At 39.3% G+C, this 26,530-nt stretch overlaps 1 protein-coding gene across 1 annotated transcript in view; it reads right to left on the reverse strand.

The window, feature by feature from the left end:
- Positions 1 to 1,863: 1,863 nt before the first annotated feature.
- The window catches only part of LOC115042136 (contactin-associated protein-like 4), a 94,369-nt gene continuing 69,702 nt past the window's right edge, over positions 1,864 to 26,530 (reverse strand). Inside the window, exons 15-24 of the mRNA XM_029500186.1 lie at positions 26,033 to 26,160; positions 23,738 to 23,908; positions 20,565 to 20,783; positions 16,031 to 16,270; positions 13,336 to 13,560; positions 10,744 to 10,877; positions 9,550 to 9,637; positions 3,976 to 4,191; positions 3,391 to 3,462; positions 1,864 to 2,060 (exon numbers count right to left, since the gene is read on the reverse strand). Coding sequence (XP_029356046.1) covers positions 1,864 to 2,060; positions 3,391 to 3,462; positions 3,976 to 4,191; positions 9,550 to 9,637; positions 10,744 to 10,877; positions 13,336 to 13,560; positions 16,031 to 16,270; positions 20,565 to 20,783; positions 23,738 to 23,908; positions 26,033 to 26,160 — 1,690 coding nt within the window. The remainder of the gene's footprint in view (positions 2,061 to 3,390; positions 3,463 to 3,975; positions 4,192 to 9,549; positions 9,638 to 10,743; positions 10,878 to 13,335; positions 13,561 to 16,030; positions 16,271 to 20,564; positions 20,784 to 23,737; positions 23,909 to 26,032; positions 26,161 to 26,530) is intronic.

Consider the following 26,530-nt stretch of genomic DNA (forward strand, 5'->3'; position numbering starts at 1 on the left):
GCCTTCCCTCTACTTTCTTATATTTGTTCACGTATCACTGCCGACAAGCATCAGCAACTCCACTTGAGACATTCTTAAAAAAAATCAAATTGATCTGATGTGGTTTTTGATTACTGCTTTGGAAAATGTTGACCAAGAAATATTAGCTTTTTGAAGGCTGATATCAGACTGGAGGAGCAAACAAACTGTCACGTCTAAGTTACTGTCGACGTGAGACCGTATTTTTGTGCTGACTGTCCAGAATGAAGGGGATATTGCCTGTGTTCTAGACTGCAACACTGCAGATGAAATCTGAACATTGGACATTGGATGTTGAACATCTAAAAGGATGCTTAACCTCAGTCACAGGAACTCATGCAGGAGGCCTCATCTGTAACATTAGAGTCAAACCACAAGTTGAATTCATCTCATCATCATGATGATATTGCTGCACATTGCATGTCAGTCAAACACCATCTCCAGTGCTGTTTTCCTCCATCATTCAATTTAATTTCAACAGTTTGGATCTGTAATATTGGTGGTTTTTTTTTTTTTTTTTTGTGTGTCCATGGAAACCTATGATATGTGTGTGTGCGCTCCTGTTGCCTACCCAAAAAATATGAAACACTCTGCATTTTCCCCGCTAGAATCTACCAGACAGCAAACATTTAGAGGACTAAATTTATGCACTTTCATGAAGCGTGCATCATTATTCTGTGGGATTAAGAAAGTTGTTCAAATGCTTCAATTCAGGTGCAACAAGAAAAAAAAATCATTGCATATAAGATCATAATGAGATGGGGGGAGAAAAAAAAAAAAAAAAAAAAAATCATAGCTCCGTCTTTTGAATGCCACCTACGAGCCAAAGCATTACAGAAAATGAAGACTAAATTCCCCAGCATTAATATTTGGATGGCTGGCTTTCATTGTCTTTTTTTTTTTTTTTTAAACTATTCATCCGTTTCCCTTTTTCATTTATCTTTCAGTCTATGTAACAGGCAAAAAAAATATATTTTAAATGTGTGCAAAGATAAAAAAAAAAAAAGTGACTGGGTTTTAAAGGCATCTGTGCTGTTGAAAGTTTTGCCGATGAAAGCTGCTCTCGGAGCCGCGGTGTTGGCTGCTCATGGCAGATGGAATACGCATGAAATGAAAAAAATATAGATATTATCTATACAAATTTTTTATACAAATATTTTCTCAAGATATGAGGTAAAGCACAGTGAGTAACATAAAAGCTCTGACTAACTCAAAGACAAAATGTGGAAGTAAAGTTTTAAGAGTGACTTCAATTTTGTATTCATATACAGCGAGTGTTGAAATGATTTATTCAGCTGGCTTGTCTTTGATTGTGGGACTGTGCTTTTGGCTGAGCTCTTGCATGTGAAACGCGATCATCAATTCTCCATTCAGCTGAATCATTCTCTTCATGTTTTGACACATATGGCTCTGACATCTCAGATTTCACAGAAGGTTCATCCTTGTAGAAAAAGTGTTGCTTATAAATCCTATTCAACTGGAACTACGCTTTTCTTTTGATCATCACATCTATTCTGCATTTACCCTCCAATAAATAAACACCTTAGTGTAACAGACAAATAGAGTGTTGTAGACTGACAAATTAACAACGGCATTTTTAAATATTTACATTTTTAAAATAAGAGTATTGTCAACTCAAAGTCCACTTAAAATCCACTGGTAATGCTTTGTAACTCGACAAACTCAAACACAGTTTGTGCAAAGTGTGAAAAAACAAAAGGAAATAAAGAAAATCATGAGTTCCTCTGACTTCACCTCACGTTGTAGCAGGGGCTGAAGGGCTCTGTGGTGTCTCTCAGTCATCCCACTCTGTCCTGTCAGGTCAATGGGAGGTCAGGGCTCCCGCTAAATAAAATACTCCTTTTGGTTTTCCCTGGGCGTGCTCTGACGGTCCGCCTGGCTGCTAAAGGGGAACTCGTGGCTGCCTTCAGACTGAGCTGCTTTGACTTCTTGGTTTCGATACGTTTCTTTTCTGCTGCAGATGAACCTGGCCATGATCGCCAATGCGGACACAACAACGAAGATCACCACGGCGATCACACCTGGAAACAAAACAAAAGTAAGCAGGTTATTGGCAGCTTTTTGCTGTAACCTGATCGTTACCATTTTTGTTACTTAGATGAATTATTCTGCTTATATTCTATAACAGTAAGCTTTGAATGTATGTTTTTTTTCTTTAAAACCAAGAATAAGATAGATATGGAGGAAACCTGTGGAGAGATAACAAGCAGTGTCCTCCAGCATTTTTTGATACATCCCTGATTAGTTTATGCTTGAGGATGCACATGCAGTTGTAACAATGGTTTAAAACCACTGATGGACTGTAAATCAGCACAGTATAGCAGCAAAGCGTCAGGAATGACAGAGAAGAAGAAAACTGCCGTAAATGACCTAAGGACATATTTTTGTTGGACCTACGTCCTATGCAGCCTGGTAAGGGACAGTCAATGCAAATACAAGATTTGGATGTTCACAATAAAACTTTCCAAAAATTTCAGAGGAAACCGAAGTATTGAACTAAATAAGTCCTTTATTTATACAGAACCTTTCAAGGGCAGAGACATCTCAATGTGCCTCACAGAAGAGATAAAATAAAGACAGACATACAGAGATAAATCATAAAGGAAGAAGAAAAAAAAAAAAAAGAATAAACAGAAAAATGACACAAAGGCAAGCACAGACAGGAATGTCCTAAGCTGCTTTGAAAAGTTGTCCATAGATGTTAAATCCCCTGGGAGACAACTCAAAAGTTTAGGAGCCACAACCTCAAAACTGCAGTCTGCTCCAGTTGGAAACTTTGTCATTGGAACAGCCTGCAAAGCCCTGATCCTGCTGGTAACACAGATGTAGATGTATTTAATGTACAGCTGGACCGATCGGAGCTCCACAACAGAGCAAACAGAATAGCAACAGCGAGACTGAACTGTGAGGCAAACATCCTCCGTTGTCACCGTTCATTGAAAATATTGTCATTTCTGCTGAAGCAAGACTAAGATGGTAACAAAGGAATCACTTGGAATCTATAATTTTGGGGTAAAGGTGGATCAAAGCTTGATTATTTGAGAAGTGTTTGAATAACAGCTGGGTGGAAGGGGAAGTTATCCTCTTAACACAAAGATTAGAAATAAGGCGAGATGGTCAGCCTGATTCTCTACAGAGATAAAAAAAAAAAAAACAACAACAACAACAACCAGCCTCTTAATTTTGCTTTAATTTAAGTGTTGTCACACAGGAATGTAAATTTGGAGTTTTGGAAGAATGCACTTAAACCCTTTACCAAACAGACTGTACATATTACATCTTCAAAGAAAAGGTTTTGATTATGATATTTTAATGAAATGTTTCTATTGTTGCTGGGATGTATTGCCTCACCTCCAATTAGAGCCGAGTCACTCCTCATAGCGTTGACTAATGGTTGACCTGGATCCACTGAACCAGGTTGCTCTGCCGGGAGGAGGAGGGCGAATGAATGAAAAGCAAGAGAAGTCAAAAAAGGGGCAGACGAAGAAGTAGAGCAGAGAAGTCAGAAAAGATTACAAAAGGAAGAAATATGAGGTGTGGAAGTATAAGGACACATGAGGAGAAAGGTAAAGTCAGTGTGAGAAGCATCAGCCGGCGGAAATGGGGCTTCTTTCAAGCCTCCATACAGCCGTAAGAGGACCTGACTAGACTTGTCTGACTAATGTCATCTTGTGCAGTGCTATCACTCTCTCTGCTTACCAAGAAGGATGCTTAATGAGGCTGTACAAAAATCTAATGAAGAGCTCTAAGAATACTATTAAAGCCATAACAGATAGGCACCCACACAGGGAGCAGAGTGGAGAGGTTATCTAATGATGCACTGTGCAGCCAAAGACTATTCAGGCCCCTTCACTTTGGAAGATGAATGCAAACGGGCCTGAAAGTACTGTGCACTATGTATGTACAGGATATATGATGTGATTCTGCTCCTTGCACCTGATAAGGAATGCGTCGTTTCTGCTGTGTACGGCTTGGCTGGAGAAGAGGAACCGCAGCTCGACTGGACCAGTGGGCCGGTGACGGTGACGGGGCTGCCAGAGTGCATCAGAGCAGCTTTCAGAGGACTGATGGAGTTGAAGCGAACAGCTGACAGGCAGCCCGTGAACCCGAGAGAGGCCAGCCCAGCCAGCTCTGCATCCAGCTCATCAGACTCTGAACACAGACGCACAGAAAGAGAAGATTAACTTCCAGGTGCACGTCTAATGAGTCCCCCTGTAATGACTTTTACACATTCGTCTTGATGACACCACAGTTATGATCACGAGTAACGCCAACAGAGCTCCACTTTTCTGTTTACTACTTTTCATTGCTTACAGCTTGTGACATTGTGGTGTGGGATTCAAATCACCTTAAATTACAGGAATCACGTACACATCAAAGAAACCTCAGCAGTAAAGAGCGCACCCTCACACTGGAATCACAGGTCCTAATTTTTATTAGCGACAAATTCCAAGTCTTCCTCACACAAATACCAACAGGACAGTCACTCACAGGAAGTGATACATATACATTTTCCTAATATTTGTAGCCATTTATTTTTATCTTATGGATTACTCGTCACGCTTATATGGGCCCATGAAGTTACTACTAATCCAAACTAAATTCTGTGACAGATCTCATCTGTTAAAACATCAAGTGCCTCTCATTGTAAAGCAGTGGCAGTAACAGCAGAATGCAGTATATTTTGCAGTTAGTGTTGATTGCAAATGTCCATCAAATGTGTATCTAGATACTACATCCCACTTCACTACACTCTGCTTTTATGAGAAAAACTTTTTGTGCAAATGACAAATGGAGCTGTACTTCAGTTCGACTGCACCGTGAACAATCTGGAGAAGATCTTGTTGTCAACAGTGTCAGTGAAGGATATGGTTAAGAGATTGTAATATTTATTGGACAGCAGACTGTCAGAAGCAATGTATTAATGGTGATGATTTCTGATGAAAACATTACTACTACCACCCCAATGGCAATTGTACAGTACTCCCAAGTTCACTATTAGTGACAGTGGGTACTAAATAGAATCCTCAGTAGCTATAAATGCCAGTGCTAACTATAATTATGCAGTACAAGTTGATTACAGAGTATATTATTGCTAGTGATCTAAGTTATTATCAGGAAGAAACAACTTTTCAAGAAATTAATGGGAGTGTGCAGTGCAGTGTGGCCTGGCTTCATAGTGCTCACAGATAATTGAACTTCAAATGTAATTTAATCAACCAGCAAGCTAAAAATAATTTGACTTGGAAATCTATATCTGGTGTACACACATACAGCTAAACGTCAGTCCGCAAAAAGGCAAAATGAACACGACAGATTTAAGCTGCAGATGTAGCATGAGATGATCTGCTGCTGCATTAAACTGCCAGACTATTAAAAAAAATTATGTACACGGCAATTAGTCAGCAGTGTTTGGTTGGATGTTTTACTCAACTGAGGCAGAAATACCACATTGTGAGAGTTCAAAAGTACCACACATTACAATTTAATCATATTGTTGGGAATACAGGAAATCATTATGTTGATTGGCCCATTTCAGAAAAACTAATATAATTGTGTTGGATTATAATTACTGATCCATTAACTTGTACATAGCTTTGATGTTCCAATTGGTTTATATACGGCTGGATAACTTATCCAAAGCTATAAGAATAGATCATGTATTTATTATGTAATGTGAAGCACCAAAGTTTCAAACATAGTTAGAAAGTAAATGCAGTCGTGTGAAATGTCCTTAAGAAAAGGAGCAATGCTCTTCAAAGCTATGCTTAAGTACACACACACTATATTACCAAAAGCATTCGCTCACCTGCCTCGAATCGCATATGAACTGTAGTGACATCCCATTCCTCCCCCATAGGCTTTAATATGACCTCAGTCCACCCTTTGCAGTGATAACAGCTTCAACTCTTCAGGGAAGGCTTTCCACAATGTTTAGGAGTGTGTTTATGGGAATCTTTGACTATTCTTCCAGAAGTGCGTTTGTGAGCTCACACACTGATGTTGGACGAGAAGGCCTGGCTCTCAGTCTCCGCTCTAATTCTTCCCAAAGGTGTTCTATCAGGCTGATGTCAGGACTCCGCGCAGGCCAGTCAAGGTCATCCACACCAAACTCTCTCATCCATGTCTTTATGGACCTTGCTTTGTGCACTGGTGCACAGTCATGTTGGAACAGGAAGGGGCCATCCCCAAACTGGCCTGGAATTGTCCACAAATCTCCTACATACCTTATTGTATATGGTATCATGTGGTGGCATACCAAGAGATTTTATGCGAGTCAAGGCAGGTGAGTGAAAACTTTTGGCAATATAGTGTACTTAGAATTTCACTAAATGAATTATTTACTTTGTAGCACTGGTTGTCGATGGAGTCGCCTTGATAATACATGCATATGCAAAAATATTGCCAGAACAAATGCTAAAGATTTGGAATTTACCAATTAATGTAAGGGACAAGAGATCCCAGAATGTGGAGGGCTTCCTTCAATAAATGTTTATGATGGTTATTGCGAGCAGTCAAACCCCCATGACATCAGGCCTGATATCCATAGATTGAAGATTGCTGTCCACCTCCACCCTGCTGCTGCTCTAAACCCTCTACCTCTCTCTCCAACTCCGTCTCTTGCTCTTTATCTCACTCTGCGTCTCTCTCAGTCTCTCCATTCATTTCTGGTCCATTAGTTAGGCTGATGGATGATGGGGTTGCCAAGGAGTGACAGTATATCAACTATCCTGCTGCCTCGATGATACTGAGATGACTGCCTGAGTCCTCTGGTTCAGCAGTGGGAAGGTCAGGCCACATTCTAACATGGCCTGTGTCATCAAAAAAAAAAACAAAACAACAACAACAAACAAACGAACAAACAAAAAAACAGAAACAAAAAAACGAACAACCACAATAAAAGCTCAAGGATCACTTTACATGTGTTTCTTACATGTGTCATGTGCCGGCTTAAATAAAGCATGAGATTTATCTTATTTTTTTGCTGTCAGGAGTAACTCTTAATACTACAGTAGCCATAAGGCTAAAATATACTTGTGAGTGCAGTTTGCAAACCGCTCATCTTCTCAGCCTAGGGTTTGGATATTCAGCATTTTCTACATATTCTACTTCCAATTCTGTTGATCAAATGGACTCTAGGTTCCAATTCTTTGTAAAGTATTTAAGCCATAAAGTAAACCAACACACTGTGCAGAGGCTTGTAAAACAAACAGATGGATGGAAAACAATGTTTTACTAAATGGCAGGCATTTTGTGGTTCTTTGGTGTCTACTATCACAGCTCAAAACACTAATCTCCATCAACAAGGAAGGAAATGACGTTTTTTTTTTTTTTTTTTTTTTTCTTTCCTCCAATCTGCTCTGCTCAGTGTGTTAATGAAGACTAAACCTCCACGTCCTGAAGACTGTACAGTTTTTAATGTGTAACAGCTTACCGACTATGGTTGGTTAGCCTGGAAAAATAGGCCTACATAAAAGAAAAGACATTTTAGTTTTGTCAGCAGATTGGTTTTAAATAGATACTGTCCAAAGTAAAAGATGTGATGAGTCAAATGAAAAACTGAAGGCAATGTCAAGCCCCAGTCACCAAAGTCAGAAAACACTTACGGGGTCATTTGCACATACACAGATTTGAGTGAACAAATTAAAGTGTGGCTGCTGGCCAAGGACGCTGAAACTTTAAAAGTGAAGTAAATGGAAGGAAAAGCTGTTCAGCCTGGTATTTGCCCTCCCAAGTATATTTAACAATTTCATAAGACATGAAAAAGAACAATCTCTGATTACATATCATCTATGTGTTTTGTCTCGTGGCAGCGGACATGTAAGACAACAACTTCTACAGCCGATAACGTACATCATCAACAAAACAAAACCCAACAATTACAATCACAAGAGATGAGCCGCAGCGTATCAGCATGGATGAACACACTATTAGTGGGCTTTCTCTTGGTGGCCATACTGTGAGAGTCAAGCAGCAATTCAGTTAAATGGGCCGGGCTACCTGAAATAAATGCATCCATCCAATTACCCACATATTAAATATGAAATTATGACCACTCCATACAATGGCACCTGTTATTGGTGGGGTATATTAGGCAGTAAGTGAACATGGGAGCAAGTGTAAAGATCTGAGGGACTTTGACCAGTAGTAAACTCTGATGGCTAGATGACTGGCTCAGATAATCTCCAAAACTGCTAGCTCTTGGGATGTCCACCATCCGCAGTGGTCAGTTCCTACTGAAAACTGAAAACTACTGAAAATAGTTAGAGGAAAGAAAACTGGTGAACTAATGACAGGGCTCATGGGTGGCTAAAACTCATTGATGAGCATGGGGAGCTACCGCAGCTCAAATTCAGCTCAGATGACCCTAACCCTAAACCTCCACTCCCACATCTGTGGGAAGTGCTGGCTGAACAAGTCCAATCCACGGAGGCCAAAGCTCATAACTTTACGAGGATCTGCTGCAAATGATGGTGGGCTGTGATATCCAGCCCTTAGACAGAGGTCTAGTTAAGTCCATAACTCGATATATCAGGGCTGCTTTGGTTGCAAAAAGGGGACCTACATAATATTAGACAGGTCATACATAATGTTATGGCTAGGACATAGGTGTCAGTCTCACTATTAACTCCATCGGCCCATCTTTAGGTTCAGGATTAATGATTTACCATTACTGGGTTTCAGAAAGGGAATTTCTAGCCTCACGTGTTCACAGCAACTTTCTTCTCAATCTCATAAGTTGCTCTCTGATCCAGGAAGGCACAGTCACCATATCTCTGTCACATAGTCTCTTCTCTTTGAAAGACGGTACTCGCAGCATGGAGCGTAAAGAGATCTATGAAATATATTATTCTGTCATGCAGACAAAGGTTCAGTTGAACTACCTGACTTCCTGGTTTTGTTTGACCCCACCCTCAGCAGCTCACATTCATTGGCTATCATGTTCGAGCAAAGGGTGCTGACTTAAAGTAATTTGTTCTTTCAAATCCTCCTCATTACCATACAAAGTAAAGGACCTTTTTTAAAGTTATTACCATTACAGCTGTCTGAAGCTCCACTCAGAGAGCCGAGTGTGAAGACTGTGCTATTCACTGCTTCTATAACACACATAAAAGTTCACAGACGTTTAGTGCAGCTGCTGAAAAAACAATGCCATTCAGAGACTTTACACTTCTGTACTGCAGTGAAATGCACCTAATGCCAAGTGGGTGTGACTTAAATGGATGGCTCTATCTTCACTCCTTTTATTTAAAGTACTTCTTATTTTTTATCTTCATATCAAAGTGCTTTCGCTGTGACTATATGAATATGGATGTCAACTTGTTTTTAAAGCACCACAGCTGCTGGACAGACTGCAGCCGTCCCCCTGGTCCACCTAAAATGATGAACAGGAAACAGCAGAAAGCTCCAGAGCATCATTTTGTCACGTGAGGCCAAATATCTCATTGCCGTTATTCAAATGAGGGTGCCTAAGTGGTGGAGTTTGCATTAGGAGAGAGCCTCACTTACGCTGCACTCTGCCAAGGATGATAGACTTGATGTTGCTGAATTCCACATAAGATGTCAAATTGAAGTCCTCTTGGGCATTCTGGTCAATCTGAAAAACAAGAAAAGACATATCTGAGAAGGTAAAAACTCAGGAAGTGAAAGCCATTGCCTTGAAGTTGAGGTCTTTATTGTTCAATTTTTCTAAACAAGGCTTAGGTGAAGAAACTTAAAAACATGGCCGCAGAGAATTGAGCAATTAAACATGAAAAGCCAGCCGGAGGCTTGACCTAAAGTCTACAATGCATGTGTAATACAGTAGGATTTAGCCCTAAAGCTGGAAAACAATCGACCCCTGAGATGTTGTGGTTCAGAGAAGCTGAGCAGAGCAGCCTGAGCGGAGCAGATCTGAGGTGGTAAAATACCTGAGAGAGATACACTTGAAGGTTTGATGTGTTCTTTGCAAACACAGAGAGGTGTGCTTTAGTGAATCATTCAGTAATAAGAAATGTGCTGATGTTGATCAGTCTTAGACTACAATGGAGCCACAGAACAGAGACATTCACTGTCCCCCTGAGGGTATTCAATTATATTTAATGCTATAATAATTTCATTATTATGACCTTGAGGAAACAAATTAAGCAATGAATTCAAGTTTTTAGACTTGAACTTGACAAGCATATACAGATTTGAACCATTAGATCAACCTTAATGGTTTTAAATTAAAAATAATCACTGAGGAAGTTATTCATACGCCGTAATTTTTTATTCAAATTTTGCATATTATTATTATGCCCCATGGCGTCATTGTCACTTCATGAAAAGATACAATCTAATGAGCTTTGAGAGCTTCATTTATTTTTCTTCAGAAGCATCAGGAATGTAGCACCAGTGCCTCTTTCCAGATGTTGCCACACACAAGGCAGTAAGAGTAACGAGGATTCTTGTGAACACCAAATTCATAACACCATGGTGCAGGACTAAATGTGGAAAATATTTATTTCAGGGCATGGCGCATTGCTTGTCATCCTCTTTCAGCATAACGGATTTAGTGAAGTGCCTCTGTTTGACATGGAAGACATCATTGACAGACTTTGTAATTGATTAGAAAAGATTTCTCCCTTCTCTCCGGTTCAGTGTTCACGTTGTGCATAAAACAGCCCAGCTTGTTGTGTTGAGTCTGACACAGTGTGAGTAATTTATTGCGTGTGTGTTTACCTGCACAAAGACGGTGTCTGCCAATCTTCTGATATTCACTGTGTGCAGGCGTCCATCAGCCAAGTTCATGACTCTGCTGCTCAGCACTTCCACATCTCTGCCGCTGTGCAACTTGTATCTCAGTTCCAGCTCGTCTGTGCAAACGCAACACAACAAACTTACAATACAACACAAGGACATGTTGAAGAGTTCATTGAAAAACATCCAGTCATGTCAACATCATTGTTATTAATACAATCTTGTTTTTCAGTAATACTTACTTAGCAGATTATAAATACTGTTTTTATGACATCAATTAAATCTAATAAAACCTGCTGTGATAAAATGAAGCCTGAACATGCAGCATTTCCTTTTACATGCTTAAAAGAACTTTTAGAAATTGCTGCTGGGTTCATGCAACATCCATTCAAGTGCTGTTTTCTACTGCTTCTCATGCAGTTAACAGTAAAAACATAAAAACATACATATATATATATATATACATATATATATATATATATATATATATATATATATGTGTATATATATATATATATATGTGTATATATATATGTGTATATATATATATATATATATATATATATATATATATACATATATATCTCGCTTGATCTATTAGTCTTGATATCAAGAAAACACTAAGGAAAAAAAATGATGAGGTTTTACTCAGTTTTACTCAAATTTCTACATTCTTGGCTCATAATTAACATGTTTTGTAATGTCTCCTAAAAAATATAATTTCATCCAGCTATCTCTGCCAAAATACTACAACTGAATTAAGAAGCCTTAAATTGATTAATACTGTGGAAATTAATACTTTATCTCTATGTAGAAGACTTCCAGATATAAAATGAATTTCCGAATCTTTTACAGTTTTAAACTCAACTCCATGGCTGAGATTATTTGAATGCTTGGAGATGTCTGCGACTTTTATAGATGAGCAGAAACGATAGGAAATAAATTTCCCTACGTGGAAAAAAAAAGAAAAAAGAAATGCCAATCATATGATACTTAATATCTGGTCATTGTTTTGTAATTGTGACTACATTTTCCCCAAATACATGCTAATAGGGAGCAATTCTTCCATCAAAAGATTAAACATTAATAGCAAAAGGAGATATGGGGAGGGCTCATGGTCTGTCTGTCTCAGCAAGACACTGACATACTAAAGTTTCTCTGTGTGCAGCGACCGAGGCTTCTTCTACCGTAGCAGCTGAAGGCAGAAGCATGAAAAATGCCATTTTTGGGAGTTTCCATGTAAAACCTCTCTCTGGGATTTGATTACATACTTATAGTGCAGATGTCTGATGACGACTTCATTGGCGACTGAATTTCTGTTATCCTTCAGCTTTCTCTCAGTAAGACATGCCTACAAGCATGCATTAGAACATTTTCCTAATGGACGATATGTCTGAACAGGTTTTAACTTTGCCACTTTTTGCATTCACGTCAACAGATTTAGTTCCAAATTGCAAATGAAATCTCTCACACCTGAACTCCAGTTCACACTTGGTAAAAACAACATGTAATTCTGCTGCAGTTACAAGGTGCTGAACAGAACAAATCCTATTGTGCGGTGCAGAAGTACTGGACTGCTTCCACCTAAGCTACGCTGCACTACAGTGATGAACATTTGAATATAAAAAATTATCGTAATAACAAGAACACAGTTGAAAAGGCTGAAAAGAATATTACAGTTGTCCATTAAGCTCATTTCCAGTTTCATATCTTTTAATGCTGGATTAGACTAGTGTGGCTTTCACAATTCCAAAGGAAATCATTAAAATATTAAAGCTGCTGTTATGTAGCCCACCAGTTCAGCAAGACCAGCAACTTTGCTGCAGCACTTTTTAAGCCTCCTGCCACTTACTTCCTTCTTATGATTGACCAACTTCCTGAAGACACAATGCAACATAACTAATTAACATGATTAACTGGAAATTGTTATTTCTTTCTCTCTAATTTTGGAGATGACGGTGTGTAGCACAAAATCTGCTGCAAGATTATAGAAAAATGTCTCTTTATACTCAACACCTACTTAGTGTGAATTTAGTCTATCAATCATGATCCTTAGCCTGACGCACCAGATGGTTCCATAGGACCACTTGGGATTGCTTTGTTAGTTCCTCACCTACCAAGTATTTTTTTTCCCCATCAGCCTTATTAGAAATAGTCTGATTATCACCATCTATGGAGCCTTTGGGCAGAACGCCATCTCTATTGACAAAATCATTCTGTACCACTCTTTCGGCTTCTTTCAGTGATGAAATATTGTGTAGTTCTGATATGTCTGTTGCTATTGGCGAATCTAATAGCTTTCAGAAGCTCTCATTGTAATGATGAATCGTAATGACACCAAATGCTTCAGTTGAAGCTACCGTTGTTTCATAGCGACTGGTGGTGGAATCAGTAGATGATTAGGATTAGCGTTGAGGACGAAATGGAGAGAAAAAGAGCGAGGGCAGTTGAAAGGAAGTAAATACAATAAGGACAAAATAATAGTGTCTGCTAAAAGAAATTTGGAGTATTTGGTCAAGCACAATTAAAATAGAAATGAAAGTACAAAAATCTTCTGCATTTGCATGTTCTCACCATGTTTGTTAATAAGCAGGGCCAGGAATTCCCTGTAGATAGAGTTGACATAGAGCAGCAGAGCAGGACTCTGTAGGGTCCTAAAACTCAGGGAAATGTTTTCTCCTCTCAGCGTCATGTCGGAGTAGATGGACGATGGCCAAGCACTGCTGTTCATGCTCACTTCATATGGATCCTTGAGGACATAGGTGACGGACACTGTGGACTTAAAGTTGGCGGAAACCTCTGAAAGTTGAAAAGTTAGAGGGAAGAGTCAGCGGTGGAGCCGACCGGTCTGACCAGCTGTCTCTTTTAAAATACGTTTGTCTCCTGTCAGCCAAAAACAAAAACCTGAGGTTGCAGTCTGGCTCTTGGAACCTGGTTAGAGGAATCTGATTTTCTGCTGAGGGAGCAGAGGGTAGCATCAGAATTTGGCAACCACAGTATGAATCCATTGAGCTAACCTACAGCCCAACCTGATGGCGTGGGGAATGTTTTATCACACCTTGGAGCCTTAATAGCTGTCAATCTCTGTTTGTACGGAGTCTGAACTTTCTTACCAACCATGTTCATCCATCTATGGCCACAATTTACCATCTTCAGCATGATATGTTCCCTGTCACAAAGCTAAAGTAATATCGAACTGGTTTCATGAACCATGAACAGTGATGTGCAGCGAGCTGGAAAGCAGTAGATTTGCAGTATGGCTGCAATCACGTCAATGCGGGAATATTTTCACCATCTTGTGGAAATGTTGCCATGCACAGTTGAAGCTATTTTAAGATCTGTAATCTGTAGTCAAGACTCTCTTTCACTTTCCTTTACACCAGGTAAAAACTACTCTTGTTCGAACGCTCTGTTTGATAGTTATCCGTCTAATTAAGTGTAATTTAACCAGTGAACATAGCAAATTTCTACAGCACGCACTGACTCATTTTAACGGGATGTTGACTTTTAACATTGCTGAACAATCCCTTCATACATCAGTGTGTCAACCCAAAGAGTCCACACAATGTCTCTTTTAAGATAATCTTGATACTTGACCTTCATAACAGAATAGAGAGCTGAGTGCTGAGAGGCCAAAATATGCAAGGAACCAGACAGATGTCAGGGTCACTCTAATCTCTGATGATTGAAGGATTCTCTTCAGAGATCTGTCTAATCTGTACTCCCTCCACGTTATACCACGGAAGCATGATGTGTCACGATGACTTTGTTTCGTTTTCATTTGACATGTAGGTAGGTTGAATGTAATTATGATTTCATTTTGTGTCTTCCTGATGTCGACGTACTGCTACAAACCCAAAGTGAACAGCCAAAACAAAACACAGCAGCACTGTTAAACTTCGGATTTCTGTGCATATTATTCTTTCACCCTCTTCAAAACTGAACACACAAGCAAAAACTAACAAAAATAACCCCATTTCACAATTAGTACATGTTATAATCCCCACCATGTGTCCTGGATCATTTGAAGCTCTGTGCTGCATTTTGCTTTTTCTTTCCGTATGAAACAATGTAACTAACTGGCAGTTATTTCACAAGTATGCTGATTCTTTATTTCCATCTTCCACATGGCTCATCAACTGCTGTGGGTGTTGGTATTTTTCCATAGACTCAGCTTCTCAGTTTCAGCGCATCATCACTGATTATTGTTTAAAAATCAGATAGAAACCTGGATGGGATGGAGGCCACCTAAAGAGGATACAATCTGACACGATTTCAAATCAGTTACTAACAACCACGTTTGTAAGCCACTCAGCATCACTACTACCAGTTTGTGGGGACCAGTGTGTGGTCACTTACCTTATTGCTTATTAATACGACGAACACCATTGGATGCTGAGCAAGATAAAAAACTTTTTAGACCACATTTCCAAGATTTAAAGAAATGGCTAAATGTGCTTAACATGGGTGCAGTGTTGTTATATTATTCCTCCCAAAATCTGTGATTGGCATATCAATCTGACAAACAAATGATATCATCTTCATTTTTAGAGTCTCTGGATGACACAAACAGGCTATAAAAAACATGAGAATAGGGTGATGTTGAAATCAGTCACAACATAAATATTAACACGTGATTGAAATACGTGTAGGTATAATATATGATGAAGAAGAAATTTAAGTAAAATTATTATTTTTTTTTTTACCGTTGTCACAAAAATATTACCAGATACTTTCCTCTACTGGCACACAGCGTTTAAATGATTAAAATCATATAGAGGATAAATGTTTTTCTTATAACCTTCAGCAGTTCGCTTCCACTCTTCTTTTTTATACTATACCCAAATGAATGATATCTCAAGGAGTTTTATTGCATATATTTCACATGGCCTTCTTTGGACACAAACCTGCAATGAGCTTCATGCTGAATTAGCCTCTTCTATTATGCACAGTAAAATTTAAATTGTCAAGGCAGTTGAAGTTGAAGGACAGACTTCTTATTATTTATAAGGTGATGTCAGACTGTGTTTCTCTCAGATTTTTGGTCCAATATGTTATTTAGTAAGAACAGAAATTTACATAGTTTACGTTTTCTTTCTTTTAGTTGTTTTTGTTCAACTCATTTAACACAGAGCGTAGTAAAACTGCAGCTGCCATTCACTCGTTAAAATATCACTGATATGCTCCGTAGGGGACAGAACATCCATAAATCAGTGGATGGGTGTATTTCCGGGCAGAAAGGGCTCAGTGTGTGCGTCAGTGTCTCTACCTTTGTGACAGAAGGCTCCAGTATAAGCGGACTGACCACAGTCGCAGGAGAAACCTTTGGCTTTCTCTGCACAGAGGCCCTGGTTCTGGCAGAGGTAGCTGTAGCTGCTGCAGTGGCCTGGGCAGCCAGGGCGGACCCCCGGAGTGATCTTTGCTCTCTCCTCTAGGTCCAGAGTGATGCCATTGAGCTGAAGAGAGCGGATGCAGCCGAGAAAACCTTTCTGCCTGGATGCAGTTCCTCCTGTCATCAACAACAAGATAAAAGAAACAAAAACACGGTCACAGATCTGGTATCTCCTTTACAGCTTCCACATTAGCTACTTCTAATTACTTTTTACCTGAAATTGAAGTATTCTCTTATATGTATAAGTGTTGCCATGGGTTTGAGTTGGGTGAGGAGTCTGCTCATTAACTATTTCAGGTCAGTTGTTTGTTGAAGTTTCTCATTTTACTCTTACCTGACTGCCAAGAACATTCACCTGACCTGCATATCTAGACCAGTCCACTTCCATTTGATGTTGGCCAGATAGTCTATGTGCCCTTGCTCTTCAGTGCTTTGTTCTTTGCATGGCCAAACATGTTTTTGACCTTGCCTGTAAGATTTGAATGTGGCCTCAAACTAGCCTTTTGTACTTTGTTTGCATGCACAGATTTTTGTATCCTTTTTCTCTTTACTTTTACACCTGTCCCATGAGTGGTACTCCCAGGTCTTTTATCTGAGATGTGTAACTGATGTAACCTTTTACAACAATTTTCTCAGGGAAAGGGTAATAGTTTGAAAAGGAAAAAATGCCATATGGTTTAATTACATTAAAAAAGGCCACATTTCAACCTTATTCTATTCCTCATTTCAATATTGGTAAGATGTAATTATAATTGAAGGCATGACCATTTTGAGTGACTGGTGGGTGAGAATATGCTTGCCATAAACCATCATGCAGCAAAGTCTCAGCTCCACACACCCACTTCTTGACCCACTTTTTGTCTTTGTTGGGGATTCAAGCACTGGCAAAACAGCAGCGCAGCTCACCCTGAGCTTCAAAACCCCTCTTTAGAAACTTGTGGGTGACGTAACAGAGCCTGCATCCATCTTTTTTTTTTCCAACCCGGAGATCAGTTTTCCACTATGCAAGGTTATACAGGGTTGGGCTCAGTGCAGTGACCCACTCTGAGCTTCAGAACCGCTTTGGGGAAAGCCATGCCAAACGCCACAAAACGTGTGTTCTTCTGTATACACAGTCTATGCGAGGAGTCAATTTAATGAAATATAGTGTGTCTTTTCTTTGGAGGTACACTGTCCAAATAGTAGAGATATTACACATCTTAACCTGCCAAGCAGATCGTCATTCTGTGTGTTTGCATTTACTCCACAGTAAACCATGATTGACAGTCACATGGTTCCACTGCAGTTCAAAGACGCCATGACTGTTCTGTAGGGAACTGATACCTGGCGCTGCCAAAATCATTGTGCTAGCTTTCGATCGGCTAACTGGCTGACTGATTAGCCATCTGGTGTCTGATGCAGCTATCACTTCTTCCTTTCACCTGCCATTTAACTATCTAATACAGCAACCTCACACACTCCTGACAGAGTTTAGATTTGACTAAATTACTTATCTTCCCCAGTTCAAAGCTGGTGACTTCTTATTTTTCATCCACACGACAGTTGTTATTGTTCTCAAAGATTGGAATTGGCAGGGTATTACTTTCACAGTTTGAGGCTGGAAAAGCTTCAAATATTCAGCTTTTTAATGTAAATCACTAACCTCTGGGAGACTCCGGCCTCCTTCTGCAGCACATTAGAAAACACACAGTACATTAACAGCACACAGAGCCATTTAAATGCAAGTGGCTCAAGGTTTGACTACACTGAAAAACCGATTTAACAGGAAAAAAAGTTTCCTGTTAAATTTAAAGTTTCTCTAAAATACGAGTTGTAAACCCCAAAAGGGGTAAAATCCTATTGGAACTTTCACAACAGAACCAATGAATACTGAGGCACAGAACCTTTGACTAAGAAATAAAGGACAAGAACTGTCAGAGGAAAGTGCAACAGTCAAAAGAAAACCCTGTTTGAGAGTGAGGACTTCAGCTACAGCCAACTACTTTAGAGTCTCACTTCATGCTGTTCAAACACGCACACATAAGAAAAAAAGGGTAAAAACCAAGACTAATAAATTCTTGTTTCATTGTGACAGTATATCTGACCACCTATTTTCTGATGCAATATAAAGAACTCAATGGACACAGATCTGTTAATGCCAGCTGGTACAGATTCGATAACAATAATATGACATATTAATATGAGTATTATTTTAAGAACAGCGTGTAAAGATGCGTGTCACAGTGTGCATGCTAAATTAATTCTCTGCAATGGTAATAAATTAAGTTGAACCAGAATAAATTTGTAATAAAAAATTCGCCCAAGGCAGTATTACGGCTTATTAACAATTATCTGGAGTACACGGCTCCTCATTTTACACAACAAGAGTGCAGAGACACAAAAATGCACAATGCTTTGTTGTAAATCAAGTGTTTGAAATAGACTGCGGTGGGAGAGGGTGTTTGTGTTTGACAAACATCCCCATCGCATTTCCATTCAAACATATAAATCCCTCTGCATTGCCAGTAAACAGCATCCAGAACAACCTTGCCCATATAAGGAAAACAAATCATGGTCACTTCCCTCCAGCTTTTCACAATGGATTATTAGCTTAACACAACCAACCAATCAATATCTCTGCATCTCTCCAACCTCATCTCCATTTGTTGTCCCCCCCCACCTTAAAAATGTTTGTTTACAAATGAACAAATGTCCATACTATTTGCAGAAAGATAAAGCCTCATAATAGAAGATGGATTTTCATCCCCCACAAACAGTTTGCCAGATAAAAGGGGGTGACTAGACAGACTCATAAAGGTTTGTGGACTTGAAGGCAGAGACATAGGAGTTTTGATGTTGAGAAGAGTTACAAAAAAGTACAATTGCAGACTGTATTAAAATATGTGAATTTTTTTTTGCACAACAGTCCTTTCTTGTAGGGACTGATATTCAACCAGCTTGAACGTCACTGGTTGGGTTGAAAATGTGTACATAAACTAGGAAAATGCCACTTTAAGCAAAAATATGTCACATATGTCCAAGGACATATATATATTTTTTTAAATATGTTTGTTATAAATAATACAACAGGTGATATTTTACATTTCTTATTCTTTACAAACCCTGAAGGATAAGTGGTTAAGATGAAAAATTCTAAATGAATACCAGGAAAAAAACAAAATGAGCTAATTATCTCCCTTCTCTGTGTTATGCCTGTCTAAAAAGTTTTCAGGTAAAGTTTTCAGGAAGCCACATGCAGGCCTTGATGATTTTCCCATGCGGTTGTTTTTGTTTGGATAAAAATTTTGCCTCTGCACCACTCAAGTCTCAGAAGGCCAACTGCTTGAATTTCCACCACCGGTGACAGGCAGCAGCATATGTCTAATAAAGGTAAACATCATCTACAGGGGCTTTTACAACCCACCTGCCCTGAGGTGCTTTTGAATCCCACATACACCAGCCTTTTGTCATAAATGTTTACTAAAGCAAATATGTGTTGGCTGGTTGATAAGAAGAGCCCCCCCACCCAAAAAAAAAAAACAAAAAAACAAAAATAAATAAATAAATAAATAAATAAAAAACAAAACAAAACAAAAACAATAAAAAAAAAAAAAAAAAAAAAAAAAAAAAAAAAATCAGGCAGCCATTTTAGGCACCTATTTAGGTTTTATTTATTGTTGCCATTACTGAAAATTTCGATTTTTGAGCCACCATTTTCAGAAATGTACACCTTTGATGATGAATGATTGGAGATGGGGCTGAATATCAGAGGCAGGTTGGATACACAAAATATGGGAACACTTAATACACAGGTATTCATGAAAGCCAATTATTGTTTAGTGTTAAGAGAGGCAGAAACTCCTTCTTCCAGTCCAGGACCAAAGACTCAATCCAGCCAAGAAATGCAGCACTGTTAACAGCTCTCATCACTTTCTAAGCACCTGAGGGCAGGAGGACTGTAAAAGCCCCTGAAGGCGATGTTTACTGTTAAATAGACATATGCAGCTGCCTGTCAGTGGTGTTGAAAATCAACCAATCGCCCCTCTGAGACCTGGGTGGTGCAGAGGCAAAGTTTTAATCCAAATAACAACTGCGTGGCAAAATATTTTACTGTACTGTATCCATGGAAAAAAAAAAATAAAGCCTACTGAAGTTTGAGTGAGTCTAGTGAGTGAGGAAAAAAAAGACTAATCTCTTGGCTTTACTTCTTCTTCCTCTTCACTTATTGTGTGTTTTTTCCATTTGCATGCTGTCGGCTAATGAGGTTAATTTACACACAGTATAGCTATCAACAGTGTACCTTTTCCTACTAACTCCTAATACAAAGCACTACTTAAAAATGCTCCTGATTTGAATTTTTATTATGTGTCCAAGATTTTCAAGGCATTTGGAAACACAGTAATACTCATTCACTGCCTTGTTTCATTCTCACCGATGAATAGCTGGCTGTTGAGCTGGAGATGAATGTGCCCGTCAGCAGGAGCCCCCTTTGTGGTGGCAGGAAACTCATCAACACGAAGCAAAGCCTCCTTCACGTTTCGCTCGGCACGCACACTGTGCCACCGGTTGTCATTCAGCGGGATGCTCGTCTCCACTCGTACCTCCAGTGGGCCATTTCCCACGTCAAAGGAGAAGACAACTTCAGAGGAGGCTAGAGAAGATGGTATAAAGTCAGATAACTGCAGAAAATTAGACAACAACAGGCTGATTATCAAACTTTCCTCACACATGGAGATAACTGTGTCCACTGATGAGCAATACATTGTAAATCCCTCATGTCACTTCCAAAGATGCCACAGCTCCAACTTTACACAGAGATGGACTTTAAACAAGCTATCACAACCTTTGCTGTAATGATGTTGAGACTTAAAAGCGCTCTGTTCTTTCATTTTTTCTGATGTTCCATTTGAAATGTGTGAAATTCATCCATCCAGGGAGGAAAAGTGCCAGTCATCAGAAATATGAAGACTCTGTCCTATCGGTTATTTCAACACAGTTGATAAACAGGTAGGCTGGGTGTGTTTGAGGGAGACCCATATGTGAAGCAGTAGTCCAAAGTTTAAGAACAGACTTTGTCTTATTTTCAAGGTTCTTTGGTGAGGTTCTTTTCTCTTCAGTGTGTGGTCCATACCAGGACACACACACTGTTCCTATACGCTGTGAAGTTTTCACTTTGGGACTGACGTGCTTTTGGAGCCTGTCCTGAGTGGCCATTTGAGTAACTGCCGCTTTTGTCACACTTTTTTGGCTTAATTTTTCTACTTTGGAGGCTGCTGCTTTATGTGGACTTCTTGACAAATGACAGTGTGTGAAAATCTCATTGTCTTTATTTGTAATTGTTAAATTTTGTCGCCAAGTTTGACAGAAGTTCCTTTAAGATGAATTTTATTCCATTCAAAAATTGTATTTCAGGTGAACTGGAGAAGACTTAGGGTCTTTTTTCAGACCCATTATTCATGGGAAAAGTATTTTTCCTCAGTTTGGCACCAGACTGTGACAGTCGTGGTCCTCCATCATCATATGTTGGCAGATGTGTGAATTGACTCTCTCCCACTCGTCCATCTGTTGGCAGGACGGACAGACAGCTGGACTCAAATCTGAGAGTATTCAGAGACAAGTCCATGGCAGAAAGGCACTGCAGCTCAACTTAGTGGGTGTGTGTGGGTCAGTGTGTCACCAGTGTCTGGTCTATAGCTATTACCTTCATCAGTCGCACTCATCAGTCGCAACTTATATTCCAGTTGCTCTCTATCTCACATCTTTTTTATTGAGAAAACTATGATCAACCTGCTGGAATTGCTAGTTGAATGGACTGATATTTTTTTATACTCCGATTGATTGCTCACTAATTCAGAGCCATCTGTATCAGCATTAGTGCTTTTTAACACTAGAAGTGTTTAATAATAAGAACTTCACATATTAGACAACTAGAACTGATGCATTGTGTGCCTGAGTCTGCATGTGTATACACATGCACAAAGTACAAGAAGCTGACGTTTGAAACTGACATTTTATTGAGTTGTGTCATTGTCTTAATAAATGAAAGGAACAGATTTGATAAGGAAGCACTGACACAGTGCAGTGAAAACAATGCTGAGTTGATGGACTGATATACTGATTATAATCATCTAAATGTCAGCCTTAGTGATATGCCATTGTGCTCATTGCATGCTATCATTTAACTCAGCGCCACACTGTGCTGATGTACAGCCTCAGTGAGCTAATAATACACCGCTATAGTGTGATGGCAGAAACCTACATATCATACTTTTTTAGAGACATGACAATTTGCTGTTGCACTTGATGGACACAAATCCAATGGAGACCCAATTCCTGTTGAGACATATGCGGTAAATCTATGCTGTCCCAGAAATTTCAAACTTAATCTGTGTCAGCATGTTGTTAGTCATTAATCTTTTCAGTATTGACACAGCTCTGTGAGGTTAAAAAAAAAAATTAACATACATTAACAAGAGGGGAAATGAAGGCCACGTAAAGTCTGTTCATCCATCATGACATTGCCAACTCTGTCCATATTTCACAGGACGGCATGAACAAAACATCGTCCCTCAGACAATGCTGACAGTGGAGGGAAAGTCTGCACTGTGGAGGGTCTGTGGAGCCATTGAATAGAATAAAAACCAGAGCCATGATATAACTAAGATGCTGTTTTCTGACCTGGCTTGATTGATGTTAATGGCATTGAGGTTATGCAGTAATGGTGTAGAGGCACCTTACCACCAGCTGTCATAATAACAGAAGTAATACTGCAGCAACGTGAAAGGAAGACATGCTTCACTGAAAAAAATCCAGCAGTTTCCCTGAGGAGCAGTGGTGCCATTTGTCCTGCCGCCTGAATGTAGGTGAGTGAATCAGCAGCATGGACAGACAGATGCAGTGGATAGAGATTACACCTTAGTTTCCACGGATCATGTGTTGAAAACTCTGGGCAGAAATGTAATATCTTTTAACCTAAAATAATGCTACAGACTTCTTCAATTCGCACCACACAAGCCAGTAAAAAAGCTTTGTTTTCTGTGCAGCAGAGATTGAACAACTCCCTGCTCCCCAACAACAAAAAAATCTAATTTTTAACTACCTCAAAAATCAACACGTCAAACACCACAATACTATGACACTATCAGAAACGTTCCTGCCAGATGTGGCCATCGTCAAAGCTACTTTTACTAGCTTCATTAGGACTATGTATAGGAAACCTGAAGATGTTTGTGGTGAAAAGAAACCAATTTGCAAAACAACATCTCAAGACATCATAGTTCAGTGAACAACGGTTTTCAATGTGTGTGCTTCGGAGGATTCGAGTTTCCATTAGTGTAAATTTCATATTGGGCACGAATATGAAATATTTGCACACACTTAAACTGGCCCTCTGCTTAAGATTTATGTTAAACTGAACTTAAAAACTCCCAACTCTGCACATACAACATTCTTTTCAGTGGTGGTCATCAAAGAGCAACATCAGAGAAAAGCGACATGTAAAGCCCATTGTTGAGTAACTTTAACAGCCTCCCGCGATCAGATATTTATAACAAATCAAAAATTCTACCTGACAAAGAATGAAAATATTTTTAAATTCTCACTTACAGCTGAGTTCGATGCGGATGAAGTCCTTAATACCTAGATTTTCCAGGAAAACCCCAGAGGACGAAGTGGTTTTAAACAGAAAGGAGATGTCTGCATTCAGCTCTCCATGAAAGGTGGGGAAGTGAAGGTAAGATGTCTCTCTGTCAAAAAATGCAGCATTCCAGAAGTTCTCTGCAAGACAAAAAAAAAATGCTTAACGTTTGTCCTCTCTGACTTCATAATATGAAAGACAGCAAATGTGTTTTATTTTTCAAAAGCATATATATCACTTTGGAACAAAGCTTATTAAAGTGAAACTAATTATGATGGCTGTATAGTGAAAATTGCGTAGTAAACAAATGAACCAACAGTTTGGCTAATTAGCCAAGAACAAAGGCATAGCTCTGACTGAATTATCTCATTAATGTTGATTTATCTTGTATGGCATTTATTTATATACTTTTAATTGGTCGTTAAACTGAAGACTGAAATTAGGAGCAATTATAGCAAGGTAAAATACATCACTTAGATTACTTTATTATATATTTTTCCATCAGTAGTTATTTAAGAGCATAAAGGGAGTCATAGAGCTAATTAGCAAATGTGTTTGGTTGGGGCATATTTTCCATTACCACCAGTTAACCCCCAGGCCATTTCAGTCTAACTTTTTATACCTCAGTTAAATACTTAATAACTTCTCATGTAAAGATCATAGAGCCATTCATCATGGTCAGTAGCTGGAAATAAGAACAATTAAGCAGATAATAATAAAGATAAAAATCAATTTAATGATCTAAAATATTCATTAATGTAAAGGTGAATCTTGGATATTAAATACACCGTTTTTGTCAGTCTTACAACTTACATTCCCACAGTGCTTATCCTGAAGCGCACTAATTTTTGGGTGAATGTGTAGAAGTACTCAGGTTTTACATTGCAACACTTTTTTAGTTGCAGGCGGCAGACTGTATAGGAATTCCTTTAGCGCAGCTCACTGTATGGCACATAAAACATTTAAAAAGAATATTCCATCAAAACACTATTTCAGAAAACACATTCGCCATAACATCTATAAATATCCATAGAGAACATATTACATGAGGATTGTGTGCCGGTGCTGACACCAGCTCAAGTGCGACATTTACACTGTAGAATAGACGGATCAGCCATAGCATTATGACCACCTATCTTATATTGTGTAGGTCCCTTTTTTTCTGGACAAAACAGGCCAGAATCATCAAGGCATTGATTCCATTAGACATTTGAAGATGCGCTGTAGTTGAATCTGGGGGATTTGTAGCCAAGTGAATGTTCAACACAGTGAATTGATTATTTTACTCTTCAAACCTTTGTTGAAACATTTTGCTGTGTGGAGGGTGAATTATGGCCTTTGTGGGTCAGTTTTGTGGTTGACAGGTGACACCCCGACTGATGTCTATTTAGGCAGATCCTGTCATCGCTTCCCTGGTTTCCCTATCATGGACCACTGCAGACTGGGAACATCCCACAAGATCTGCACTTCTGGAGGTAGCGATACTGACTCAGTCATGTAGAAATCCCAATTTGGCACCTGTCAAAGTCACTCAAATCTTTACACTTGATCATTTTTCCTGCTCTTTATACATTGATTTGCAGGACAAAATACTGAAATACTGCTCATTATATCCCACCCATTGACAGGTACCATTGTAATAAAATGATCAATACTTTTCCCTTCATGCATCAGTGGTCATCTGTGTACATTCATTCATTCATTCATTCATTCATTCATTCATTCATCTTCAACCACTTATCTATTTCCGGGTCGCGGGGGTTGCTGAAGCAAATGCCACTCTGGGCAAAGCGGGCTAAGTCCATCACAGGGCCAACACACAGAGACAAACAACCACTCACACTCAGACCTACGGACAGTTTAGAGTCACCAACTAACCCAAACATGCATGTCTTTGGACGGTAGGAGGAAACCCACGCAGACACAGGGAGAACATGCAAGCTCCGCACAGAAAGGCCCCAGGCCGGGAACCGAACCTGATCTGTGTACAATAGTACTGGAATCATGTATTGTAAGTGGTCAAACCTATTTCAGTTCATAGTTTTTATATGATATATATGTTGGGATATAAAGTGACAGTGGGCTATGCTCATACTTGGAGAACTTAAGTATATTTAGATAATTTCCACCGTAACATATTCATATCTCGCACCCACTGACATTGCAAATATATAATCAGTGTTATTCACCTCGCCTGTCAGTGGCCACAATGTAATTACTAATCAGTGTATTGGAAAAGTAACCCGTAGGCAAAATTGACTTACTGTCTCCATGACAACGGAGGGGTCCCACTCTGTAGGCAGCCTCTGACCCCGGGCGCTGGATATCACCAACCACCAGAGACCTGACCGGAAGGGACTCCTTGTGGGTGAGTAGACCTGAGTCATTGGCCCTGTAAGTGGAGTTGGTGAAGCAGGAGGAGATAAAGAAGAGACCAAAAAAAAAAAAAAAAAAAAAAAAGGGTGAGCAGAAAAGAACAAAAAGATAATGCAGGTTGAAAGGGAAAATGGTCACCCAGAAGAGAAAGAAGAAAGTGGAAGAGAAGGAGAAGAAGGATAACAGAAGGGAGAAGAAGAAAGGAGGAGAGGAGGAGGAGGAGAGGAGTTGAAAAAGAGAATGACAATGAGGACATCAGTATTACCAAACTGAATGATCATGCGTACAGAGCAGGTGTAATACCAATGAGCTCAAATAACACCATTTGAAAGATTGTCCACAAGACTTTCAGCTGACAAAACATGTCTAGATGATGTCTTTTTGTG

The sequence above is a fragment of the Echeneis naucrates genome, chromosome 4 (assembly GCF_900963305.1).
Source record: "Echeneis naucrates chromosome 4, fEcheNa1.1, whole genome shotgun sequence".
NCBI classification, from domain to species: domain Eukaryota; kingdom Metazoa; phylum Chordata; class Actinopteri; order Carangiformes; family Echeneidae; genus Echeneis; species Echeneis naucrates.